At 48.0% G+C, this 13,081-nt stretch overlaps 1 protein-coding gene across 1 annotated transcript in view; it reads left to right on the top strand.

Moving 5' to 3' along the window:
- The window catches only part of LOC141105838 (transient receptor potential cation channel subfamily V member 6-like), a 72,999-nt gene that overhangs the window by 9,383 nt on the left and 50,535 nt on the right, over positions 1–13,081 (top strand). Inside the window, exons 3-4 of the mRNA XM_073595968.1 lie at positions 3,693–3,815; positions 6,038–6,178. Of these exons, the coding sequence (XP_073452069.1) occupies positions 3,693–3,815; positions 6,038–6,178 (264 nt within the window). The remainder of the gene's footprint in view (positions 1–3,692; positions 3,816–6,037; positions 6,179–13,081) is intronic.

The following is a 13,081-nucleotide window of genomic DNA, read 5'->3' as shown; positions in this document are numbered from 1 at the left end:
GGGGCCATTTCCCAGCTGTATTGTTTGGTGTCCTCCTTAAACCGCAAGAGTTCGGACATCCAAACCAGAGTCACACTTTGGAAAGTTCGCCCACCCTCGACCCTCCCTGACCCGGTCTTGGTCCCAGTGAAAGCTTCTCCTTCTGCAGGTACACCAGGGGGATGTCTCAGTGCTTGTCAAGTCGAATGACCCCAGGCTCAGTCGGAAGCTGTCAGCCACCGCGTTCACCCTGACCTTTGGGATGTTCAGAGACGTCCTTTTGTTCAGCCTCCCCCAGCAAGAGGAAAGAGCTGGACTTATACCTTCATGCAGTGTTACATCTTGCTTACAAATATGGTGCTTTTGCCTTCTACGACTACCATCGGTCATTCTCAGCCTAAGCAGCGGCAAGACTCGTCCAGTTCCAGATCAGTACTGACTGGAGCGTCACAGACAAGCAACAGTTTTGTTGCCACTTTGCTGGTCTTCGTTCCCCACTCTGTGCGATTTGCCAATCTTCCGCCCACACAACATATTGGTGCTCTCAGACAGCCACAAGATGCCCTTCATAGCCTACGACTTGTCTGTGCCTCATAGTCTGAAGTCCCTGACCCCTTCCGAGGAATTTTTTTCTCAAATTTGCATCAGTCGACCACCCAGGCCATTATTAAGGCTATCAAAAGCAGATATCGCAGACTCATTCTAGCTCCTGCCTATTGAGCCACCCCTCTGGCAGTGGCACGGCATGAAGCGGATGGATTTCTACTATTTTCCACCAAACTGACCTTTGGGTCTAAAGAAATCCCATGGCGGTTTGGCGTCTTCGCCCAGTCCCTCACTTGGATCCTATCACACCAGGCCCAGTGCCACAGGGTTATCCATTATCTTGGCAACTTTCTGCTAGACATACTCCCGGTAGATCTAGAAAAGCTAAGAGTGGTCTTCAACAATCTCAGTGTGCCTATAGCCGAACACAAAGTGGAAGGCACATTCCATCACCTTCTTAGGCATCGTCCTGGACACGCAGGCTATGCAGGCTAGCCAGTCTGCTGACAAACTAGCCCGTGTCAGGTCGGTCAACCACGATTTTACCTGGTCACAGGGCTGTACTAAAAGACAGCTGCAGTCCTCCATAGGGATGCTCAATTTTGCAATGAGAATTATTCCGCAGGGGAGCTTGCTCCTCTCACGGCTCTTGGTATTTCTCACCCAAGTACAGGACTCTGAACAAGTCCTCAGACTAGACCCAGCAGCCATAGCGGACTTAACTATGTGGGACGAGTTCCTTGCATCACAAGTAGTCACAGACGCTGCAGCCTCCACAGGCTTTGCTGCTATTTTTGGCCACCACTGGTACACCGGTCCCTGGCCCCAAGAAATCTGCTTGATTCCTGGTTTCGCTTGATCCTCGTCTTTGTTCGAACTGTACCCCATTGTGGCAGCAGCTCAAGTCTGGGGCCACACGTGGACAGGTCAGACAGTACTCTTCACCACAGACAACCAGGCTACGGCCGACATCATTAAAAAGGGTAGATCCAAGTCCCTCCCCATCAAGTCCTTCCTGCACAGGCTGGTGCAATTATCACTACATCACAAATTTATCATTTACTGTGAACATATCCCTGGCAAGTGCAATGCCGCAGCAGATGCACTGTCTCGCTTCAATTTTGTTTCGTTTCTTTCAGCAGGAATCCGGAACCGACCCATCATCCACTCCTATCCCACCTTGTTCTCAATTAACAATGGATTGAAGCCACAACTTGCCAATGCAACCCGGCTCATCAACCACTCGCTGTCTAGCAACACACTTAAGGCTTACCACATGGCCATACTACAGGTTCCTAGCCGCTTGTCCCGGAACCACAGCAGACAACGTCACTCATGTCCTAGCCTTCATATCTTATTGCCATACACAGCTGGCTCTCACTCATAACACTATCAGGCTGTATTCAGCATTTCCTGTCCTTACAGAATCCCGGAGAGCCATCTGTGTTCAGCGCCCATACAGAGAAAGCCCTGCTGCGCGGAATTCAGAAGCAGCAGCCCGCTACCAACAGCAAACGCTTACCCATCACAAGCGCTGTCTTCAGGGACATCTCCGAAATCCTCACATGTTCCCTTTTAGGCTCTTGCCCAGCCAGGTAGATGGCCGCCTTACAGCTTCCAACGACTTAGCGAGTTCACTTCTGGTAGTACCAGTAGTCAGGTACTGTACGGACACCTGCTGCCTCGCTTCCCAAACCATTATGTCCTTCATCTTATGGTCTCCAAAACGCAACAAATCGGACCTGGAGTAGATATCAACTTCTTCAGGACCAGCAACGCCTGGTGCCCAGTAACGATCCTTGACCATCTGCTCTCTCACCTACACAGCCAGCCAGTCTCCAGCCCCTTACTGCCTTTTCAACTCCCTGACTGGCAGTCAGTTTATCAAACATGTTAGGGTCCTACTGCTCAAATTAGGACTAGACCCTGGGGGGGTATTCTGGACATTCCTTGTGGATCGGCACAGCCTCAGCAGCATCTCAGCATGGAGTACCAGGCCATGTGATCAAGAAGCTAGGCAGATGGAAGTCTTCGCCAGATAGATTCCAAACCCTCAAGTGGAAATGGACCTAGCCTTCTCCAAGCTTGATCAATGAGCTTAGAACCAATAAAGATATACTCCCTGCCTGCTTATTTTTGGCACCTTTTCTTGGCTTACCTACCAGATGACCAAAAGCCACACCTCAGGTCTATTTATGTTGTAAGTCTTGTCGCGTGTTTATGTGATCCACATCTGTCTCCGTCTTAGGGCCACGACTAGATAGATAGATAGATAGATAGATAGATAGATAGATAGATAGATAGATAGATAGATATTCCTCAATAGCCACAAAGGATATATATTCACTTGATGCGTACCAAATGCCTTTGCAAACCCAGATATTACATTGTAAAAGTTGTAGTCCCATCATCACTCTGATGTACATAGCCTGTGCAGAATCCAGAGTTGTCTACAGGCTGCCTGTAGTAAACTACAGATGAGGGCGGAGACAAGACCAGTCACCCTGCACAAGGAAAGAGAGTTGCAGTGAGCGGTCTTTATTACAGGAAATGTCTCACACTGGATTGCTACACAAATCTGGAAGAAATACACAATGTACACCAAGATTCAAGGAAGAGTAAACATGATGAATGTATTTAGTCAAAATTTGCTGATCCTGGAGTTCAGCTTTAAAGCGACCTTAAAAGAGTGTCTATACTCACCTCTCTAGGGGCTGGTGTCTTCTACGTTTCTCCATTTCAGATCTACAGACTCTGTAAAACTCTAGGACATTTGACACTTCTAGGACCAGCAGATGCCTGTGTCTACCCGCTGCACAAGGTAGTTCCATGTGAAGCCAACATGTGATTGGCTGATTAGTAATTTGTGTTACCAAGCTATTGAAAAGGTGTACCTAATAAAGTGGCCAGTGAGTGTGTGTGTATATGTGTGTGTGTATATATATATATATATATATATATATATATATATATATATATATATAAATGTTTATGTTTGGGGATTCTCAGTAGTTTTCTAGCAAAAGAATTCAGATTTTTACATGTAGGAGAGGAATGTCAGAATTGGCCTGTACGGAAAGTGGTTAATATATATTTTATGACAGATCTACTATAAAGAAGCCTGATTATGTTTATTTCAGAATATACATCTATTTTTGTATACACAGGTGCTAAGGGAGAGACGGCTCTACATGTGGCTGTCCAGTACAATAACCTGGAGGCTGTGAAGGTTCTTCTAGATGAGGCACCTGAACTGATTAACCAGCCTATGACCTCTGACCTTTATCACGGTAAGCCTGTAGTTGAATAAGAGTCTGTGAATATGGAAAGGGATGGTCGGCACTCAGGATGACATCCAAAATAGTATTCCTTTATTAAATACATGTACAGAGCTGTAATACAGCCTACGCGTTTCGGACGTTAGTCCTTAGTCATGGATAATAAAAAAACAAAATATGTAACACTTAGTATAATAGTAATAGTATATACAAAAGTCACATGATTAACCAACACAGGTGAATTCAAAATTCAAAAGGGAAAACCTGGCATGACTCCGTGCAGTGGAACACATCACAAAAAGTAGACATATGAAAAAAACAGACATATAAAAAGTGACCCACAATAGCATGCGTAGTTTGTATTTTCTCCAAAATGGAACATCATAAAAATAGTGGGTACTATATGAAGATGATATTGCCTAAATACTAAGAATAATAATAATAGTAATAAAAAAAAAAAAAATATATATATATATTAACAATCCACAATAACATACATAAATAATATTATCTCAAAACAGAACATCATTATGTTCAGGTTTTATGTGGGAAGGTTGCAGCACCTATATACTTGTTTTCCTTGAATACGAGTCTGTAGGCTGGTCCTATAGATGTGTAAGAGAGTGGTCTGTAGACTAGTCTTGTAGCTGTATATGAGGGTAGTCCAGAGGCTGGTCATGTAGCTGTATAGGGTATGAGCCACTGGCTGGTCTTGTAGCTGTAAACATGGGTGGTCCAGAGGCTGGTCTTGTAGCGGTAAATGGGTGGTCCAGAGGCTGGTCTTGTAGCTGTATAAGTGGTGATCCAGAGACTGGCCCTGTAGATGTATAAGAAGGTGGTCTGTAGACCAGTCCTGTAGCTGTATAAGAGGGTGATCCAGAGGCTGGTACTGCAGTTGTATAAGGGGGTGGTCCAGAAACTGGTCCTGTATCTGCATAGGGGTGGTCCAGAGACCAGTCCTGTAGCTGTATAAGAGGGTGGTCCAGAAAGTGGTCCTGCAACTGTATAAGAGGGTGGTTCAGAAACTGGTCCTGTAGCTGTATAAGTGGGTGGTTCAGAAACTGGTCCTGTAGCTGTATAAGAGGGTGGTCCAGAGGCTGGTCCTGTAGCTATATAAGTGGGTGGTTCAAAAACTGGTCCTGTAGCTGTATAAGAGGGTGGTCCAGAGGCTGGTCCTGTAGCTGCGTAAGAGGGTGGTCCAGAAACTGGTCCTGTAGCTGTATAAGAAGGTGGGCCAGAGACTGGCTCTGTAGCTGTATAAGAGGGTGGTCCAGAAACTAGTCCTGTAGCTGTATAAGAGGGTGGTCCAGAGGCTGGTCCTGTAGCTGCGTAAGAGGGTGGTCCAGAAACTGGTCCTGTAGCTGTATAAGAAGGTGGGCCAGAGGCTGGCTCTGTAGCTGTATAAGAGGGTGGTCCAGAAACTAGTCCTGTAGCTGTATAAGAGGGTGGTCCAGAAACTAGTCCTGTAGCTGTATAAGAGGGTGGTCCAGAGGCTGGTCCTGTAGCTGTATAAGAATGTGGTCCAGAAACTGGTCCTGTAGCTGTATAAGTGGGTGGTTCAGAAACTGGTCCTGTAGCTGTATAAGAGGGTGTTTCAGAGGCTGGTCCTGTAGCTATATAAGTGGGTGGTTCAGAAACTGGTCCTGTAGCTGTATAAGAGGGTGGTCCAGAGGCTGGTCCTGTAGCTGTATAAGAGGGTGGTCCAGAGGCTGGTCCTGTAGCTGTATAAGAGGGTGGTCCAGAGGCTGGTCCTGTAGCTGCGTAAGAGGGTGGTCCAGAAACTGGTCCTGTAGCTGTATAAGAAGGTGGGCCAGAGGCTGGCCCTGTAGCTGTATAAGAGGGTGGTCCAGAAACTAGTCCTGTAGCTGTATAAGAGGGTGGTCCAGAGGCTGGTCCTGTAGCTGTATAAGAATGTGGTCCAGAAACTTGTTCTGTAGCTGTATAAGAGGGGGGTCCAGAGGCTGGTCCTGTAGCTGTATAAGAGCCTGGTTCAGAAACTGGTCCTGTAGCTGTATAAGTGGGTGGTCCAGAAACTGGTAGTGTAGCTGTATAGGAGGGTGTTCCAGAGGCTGGTCCTGGTCCTTTAGCTGTATAGGAAGGGATTCCAGAGATTGGTTTCCAAGCTGTATAGGAGGGTGGTCTGTAGACTGGATGAACAACTTGAAAGTATTATTATTGTTGTTATTTTTAATATTATTGTTATTATTGTTTGATAGCTTCAATTTCCTTTTCAGGTCAGGCTGCCCTACACATCGCTGCCGTCAACCAGAACATGAACCTAGTTAGTGCTCTGATCCACAGAGGCGCCGATGTCAGATCTCCAAAAGCTACCGGAAGTTTCTTTGCGCTGAATCCCAAAAACCTGTTTTATTTTGGTGGGTTATTCATCAGGTGATCAAATATTTTCAGCACTCGCCTTTAAAGGGGAACTCTTTACTACAACTGTTCTCAAATATATATATATATATATATATATATACATACATACACTATATTACCAAAAATATTGGGTACGGACCAGTCTTAGTCCATAGGGTTCAATATTGAGTTGGCTCACCCTTTAACCCTATAACAGCTTCAACTCTTCTGGGAAGGCTGTCCACAAGGTTTAGGATTGTGTCTATGGGAATTTTTGACTATTCTTCCAGGAGCGCATTTGTGAGATGAGACACTGATGTTGGATGAGAAGGCCTGGCTCACAGTCTCCGATCTAATTCATCCTAAAGGTGTTCTATCAGGTTGAGGTCAGGACTCTGTGCAGGCCAGTCAAGTTCCTCCACCTCAAACTCGCTTATCCATGTCTTTATGGACCTTGTTTGTGCACTTGTGCGCAGTCATGTTGGAACAGGAAGGGGCCATCCCCAAACTGTTCCCACAAAGTTGGGAGCATGAAATTGGCCAAAATGTCTTGGTATGGTGATACCTTAAGAGTTCCCTTCACTGGAACTAAGGGGCCAAGCCCAACCCCTGAAAAACAACCCCACACCATAATCCCCTCTCTATCTCAAAGGATTTGGACCAGTGCTCAAAGCAAGGTCCATAAAGACATGCATGAGCGAGTTTGGGGTGGAGAAACTTGACTAGTCCTAACCTCAACCCGATAAAACACCTTTGGGATGAATTAAAGCAGAGACTGCGAGCCCGGCCTTCTCATCCAGCATCAGTGCCTGACCTCACAAATGCGCTTCTGGTAGAATGGTCAAACATTCCCATAGACACACTCCTAAACCTTGTGGACAGCCTTCCTAGAAGAATATATTGAAAATGTTGGATAATTTCTAGGGCCAGATAAACAATTCACATTCCTTAGTAAAGTATAAAAGGAAAGTGTGATTAAGAAAAACTCTCTCAGATGATTATGGGATTTTAGTGAAAGTTGTTTTGACTGTCAGGCAGAGGCAAGCACAACCACAATTAGTGTAAAATATTCAAAGATTTATTACAAACAGGTATCATAAAATTGACAGTATAATAATTTCATAGGTCAGATAAAGATATGACCAAAGACATACTTAATGTACACGATATAACAAAATGCTTGAAAATGCTGAGAAGCCGACGCGTTTCATGAACTGCTTCTTCAGAGCGACTCAGCATGCATCTATTTTATTATATAAATTGCAAAAAGTACCATTAGAATTTCATACAGAGTAACAATATAAACAGTGTTTAATCACATAATATAGTTCAGTCACAAAAAATGTACACACCAGATTCGTGGTATAGTCATGACCAGTGGCGTCGCTAGGGGGAGGCTTTTGGGGCTATAGGCCCGAATCTGGGGCCCATAGCCCCGAGTCTCTGCAGGGGTCCCCAAGGGGAGGGGAGGCCCTCTGGGGATCCTGATGTAAGCGGGGGGCTCTCTGTGGACCCTAATGCAAGGGGGGCTCTCTGGGGACCCTGAATTTAAGGGGAAGGCTCTCTGGGGACCCTGATTTAAGGGGGAGGCTCTCTGGGGACCCTGATTTAAGGGGGAGGCTCTCTGGGGACCTTAATGTACAGGAGGCTCTCTGGAAACCCTGATGTAAGTGGGTGGCTCTCTGGGGACACTGATGCAAGGGGAAGGCTCTCTGGGGACTCTGATGTAAGGAGGAGGCTCTCTGGGGACCCTGATGCAAGGGAGGAGGCTCTCTGGGGATTTTGATGTAAGGGGGGCTCTCTGGGGACCCTGATGTAAGGGGGGCTCTCTGGGGACCCTGATGTAAGGGGGGCTCTCTGGGGACCCTGATATAAGGGGGGGCTCTCTGGGGACCCTGATGTAAGTGGGGGGCTCTCTGGGGATATATACACACACACGTATATTACTGTATATACATGTGTATCCCCGCCCAAGCATATGACTTTCTTTACTACGCTGCTATAGGCTCTAGCCCCAGATCTTTTGTAGACCTAGCAACGCCCCTGGTCATGACTAACTTAAAGCAACTGCAACCATAAATTGTAGTACAGAAAAATACTTCCCATGAATAACTGACGGGGAAGTCAGATACACCAAAAGAGTCTGTTGGACATCGGACCATATGAAGGAAGGGACTTGTCGGATCAAAAAATGATCTACAGAAGAAGGAATTATATACTAATTAAGTAAAAGGTGAATACAACCAATTGTATCGCTTAGCTAGTATGAATAAGGTATAATCCATTATAAAGCCATTACCAATAGTTGTACATATAAGGCAGAACGACTGTGGTATAAACACTTGAAGAAAAAAGTGGAATGGCCACCTAATAAGTAAAGGTCAGGCATTATAATGAACAACATTGCGATCACGGTCAGGACGGCAGCAATGCCCAATGGAAAATAGAAATATAGGTCAGTAGAACAGAGTTCAGCAAGTGCTGAATCACACGAATGAGCATCAAGAATCCTGCCTTGAATGTCACAATATGTGAACAAGCCAGGATCACCGATACACATTCAGTGCCATAAAATGCCTCTAAACGGAGAAATTACCGTAATCATAGCTCACTTAAAGATGGCCAGCCAATGCCGGAAGTGAATGGGCCGAACATGGCCTACTGTTATCACTTACGGTGCATATATCCCTCATGACTGCATATACGTGACTATAGTATAACAGATGATACATACACCCATTGCTTTACCTGGCTAACCCAACTCCATAACCCTTACCCTTTCCCCATTAAAAGGAGACCACACCGTTTTGGAGTAAATTATTGGCCGTAGCAGCCCCTTTATTAATAACTCAATTAAAATTAACATAACTATAAACCACATCTGTTAAACCTCAAATAGTCGCATTGGTCTTTGCAGGACATCCCCCCAGAATTACCATAACGATCATCACCATGCACTGCGGTACCTTTAACTGAAAAGTAGGCCTCCAGCTGACATGCTAGCTCGGAGACAACCAAACCACTGACCGCAGTGCACCCTTTCACCAAATTGCAGCTAAACCAACGTTAGCTGGAATACCACCAATGGGTCCATACCACCGATGGGTCCCACATTCATCCTTATCTGGGGGTTTCTTCCTTTACCTGCAAAGACCAACACCCGCCACAGCGAACAAGGGTAAAACCTTACCCTTGAGCGCACCTCCAAGCCCTCAATGCTCTCTGGATGCCATCCTGTAATCCTAAACCCCATATGTCGATCCTCACAGCATTAAGGTGCACCCCATCTCCTTGAAGGTAACGCCAGGTATCCACTTCCAGCTCCAAATGTCTGATTGCCAGCCCCCCATTCTTGACCACAAACCTGCTGACATCCCTGTTAACCTTCTTCCTGGCCTTATTAACCCTCTCCACTGATCTCGCCAACCTCCACGTAGTCCGGGCAATCATGTCCAACCACACTATCAGCATCCCAGGAAAGGCCATGCGGAGATGCAGAAAATCAAACTTAATATCCCGTGTAATATCCAACTTGGACCTAAGGCCTAAATCATTACCACCGACATGTAATACTAAAATGTCTGGAGGCCTGTCCAACTTCCGGAACAATCCTGCTCCAAACCATTCCTGATAGGGATGAGCCGAACACCCCCCTGCATTGTATGGTGTGCCCCCCAAATATGTTCTTGCCGCCCTGAACAGTACCACTTCATAGTGTGATGAACAAATATCAAGCAACTGGGCAAAGAGCCTGCCCAGGAGCTTGAATGACACCGGGCGCCTAGCGTCCTTGCTCGGCCGAGAGCGCCGATACCCCTTCATTGCCTGTCTAACTCAGAAATCCTTTGTGAAATCCTGGTAACCCTTCAATCTAAACCAAAATGCGAGCCCCGCCAGCTTCTTCCCCAAACCCGACACTGACACCCCTTCCTCCAAATTACGGGAGACAAAATATAACATCAGTAACCTGAACTCCCATTCCCCTTCTGCACACCCAACCTGTTTCAACAGCAAACCCCACTCGGTCCAAACTCTGTTGTAGGTAGCCCACATCGCCCAACTGACTGACCGTCTGATCCAGCCGGAGATGCTTCCAAGGCAATCTTCCACAGCCCCGGGGGACAAGGGACCCCTTGCATATCTGCAACAGGTGCCAACTCCCAGAACTTGTCCCACTGAAAGCGAGACAAAGCTTCAGCAATGATGTTCCACTCCCGGTAGGTGTACAGCATAGACAAAAACAGTCAGCTGCATACACCTTAGCACCAAGTGTCGTAGCAACCGCACCACCAGCGGAGATGCCGCCGACACTTTGTTGATGATTTGCACCACCCCCAAATTGTCCCCATGAAACCGCATCTTCAGATTCCTGAAGGATTCCCCCCATAACTCCTCCGCCAACACCACTGGAAACAATTCCAGCAGTACCATGTTTTTCAATAGACCTGCTGCCTTCCATGAATCCGGCCACAGCCCTGCACTCCACTTCCCCTGGAAAAAGGCTCCAAAGCCTGTCGATCCGGCCGCATCCGTATAAAGCTCTAGATCGAAGTTACTCACTGGACCAGACATCCACAGCTCCCTCCCTTTAAAACTTTCCAGGAACGAGTGCCATATCCTCAAATCCTCCCTTTGTTCCTTCGCCAGTCGCACAAAATGCTTGGGTGACTCCACCCTCGCCGTACTTGCAGACAGCCGCCTGCAGAAGACGCACCCCATGGGTTCAACTTACCCAACAACGACTGTAGAGTCCTAAGTTGGACCTTGCGCGATCCCACGATCCCCCGAATCTCCGCTTGAAGTGCTCCCAGTTTGTCCTCGGGCAGTCGACACTCCATGGCGTCTGAGTTCACGATAATGCCCAGAAAGCTAATCACTGTAGTGGGCCCCTCCATTTCGTCCGGTGCCAGGGGAATCCCAAATTGCTCTGCCACGTGTTCCAGCGTTGCCAAGAGCACCGCACAGATGTTCGACGAGGCCGGGCCCACGCAGAGAAAATCATCCAGGTAGTGGATGATGGAATTCACTCCCACGATGTCGCGGACCACCCCTTCCACAAATGAACTGAATCGCTCAAATAAAGCACACAAAACAGAACAGCCCATTGGCAGGCAGCGATCCACGTAGAATTCCTCTTGCCAATAACAACCCAGCAAACAGAAACTGTCCAGATGAACAGGAAGCAATCTGAATCCTGACTCAATATCCAATTTGGCCATCCTAGCCCCGCGCCCGTAACCCCACACCCAAAAAACTGCTGCATCAAAGGAAGTGTACGAAATTGCACACATCTCCGGATCAATGGCATCGTTAACCGACCCCCCTTTTGGGAAGGGAAGGTGGTGAATCAGCCTATATTTATTTGGCTCTTTTTTGGGCACGACCCCCAAGGGAGAGACCACCAAATCTGACATTGGCAAAGCAGGGAATGGGCCCCCCATGCTTCCCAGCGCAACCAGCTTCTCCAAAACTACCTCTGGATGTTGCCTAGCTGAACGCAAGTTTCTGGACACTGGGGGGACAGTAACTAGGTTGGACGGAATCCGAAACCCTTCCAAAAACCCCAGGCCTAACAACTTCGCTGACTCTATATCGGGGTACCTATCTAGAAAAGGCCACATCCTTTCCACCTTCACCGGCGTCGTCCCTCTTGTTAGTGGGCTCGCTGGCACGTCCTTTTCCTTGTTTAAAACACCGGGACACTGGATGGGCTCCCCCACAGCCGGAGAATTCATGCCTGTATTTGCACCCCCCCCCCAAACTTGCAGGCACCCTCATTGTACTGCCAGCAAAACCCCTTTTTTCTTGCAGCAGATTGTCCGGGAGTGGATGAGCCACCGCCTCCCCCCCCCCCCCCCCCTGGAAAAAACTGACTCGGTGTCCTCGCTGACGTCATCAGGCGCATCCACAGGGGTTTTAAACACCAGGACACTGGATGGGCTCCCCCACAGCCGGAGAATTCATGCCTGTATTTGCACCCCCCCCCAAACTTGCAGGCACCCTCATTGTACTGCCAGCAAAACCCCTTTTTTCTTGCAGCGGATTGTCCGGGAGTGGATGAGCCACCGCCTCCCCCCCCCCTGGAAAAAACTGACTCAGTGTCCTCGCTGACGTCATCAGGCGCATCCACAGGCTGATGTCCTTTTGATCCCACCTCAAGGCCGGGCGTATCGCACTGCGTTGACGAAACTGCTCGTCATACCTCAACCACGCACTTCCCCTATAGACTCTATGCGCCTCACCCACCGCATCCAGGTAGCAGAATAGCGCCGGGCAGTGTTCGGGGTTCTTTTCCCTGATCACACTCGCCAGAATCGCAAACGCCTGAAGCCAGTTCTGGAACATCCACGGTATGAGCCTGTATCTCCTCTTCTCCTCATCCTCCTTCTTGTTGTCCTCAGGTTTAACCCTACCTAAATTGAACTTCTCAAGCGGCAATAGTGAGAATATCTCTACATACCTTTCCAGATCTTCTCCCTAACCTCCTGCTTAAGGTGAGCTCCCAAAGGTCACTCAAAACCTACATATACCTCACACCTTGCCAAGTCCGCCAACCTGATCAAGTCTTGTTTTTTTACCTGTGTCCACCGCCCCCCCCCCCAATTTCTCCTCCGACGATTCCTTGCTCGCTGAGTCTGGCGCAGCCACCACGGTGTGTCCCCCACCTCAGGCGCAGCTGTCACCACGGCGGGACCTGGAATTACCCCGAATCCCTTGACCCTAAAGCCCCCCCAGGTGCCACCCAGGCCGCTGCTGGCGTAACCGACCTGCCCACCCCGGGCTCAAACCTACTCACCAAATCTTTTAACCCGACCAGGAACCCCTGCAATCCCGCATCCGCCAAAGCTTTGTCGTGGACCAACGCAGCCAGTGGGGAGCCCGCGGGAGAGACCGCCCACTGACAGGAGACCTGAGCACCT

Source organism: Aquarana catesbeiana, linkage group LG08 (genome assembly GCF_042186555.1).
Source record: "Aquarana catesbeiana isolate 2022-GZ linkage group LG08, ASM4218655v1, whole genome shotgun sequence".
In the NCBI taxonomy this organism is placed as follows: domain Eukaryota; kingdom Metazoa; phylum Chordata; class Amphibia; order Anura; family Ranidae; genus Aquarana; species Aquarana catesbeiana.
This window is presented reverse-complemented; position numbering and strand designations above follow the sequence as displayed.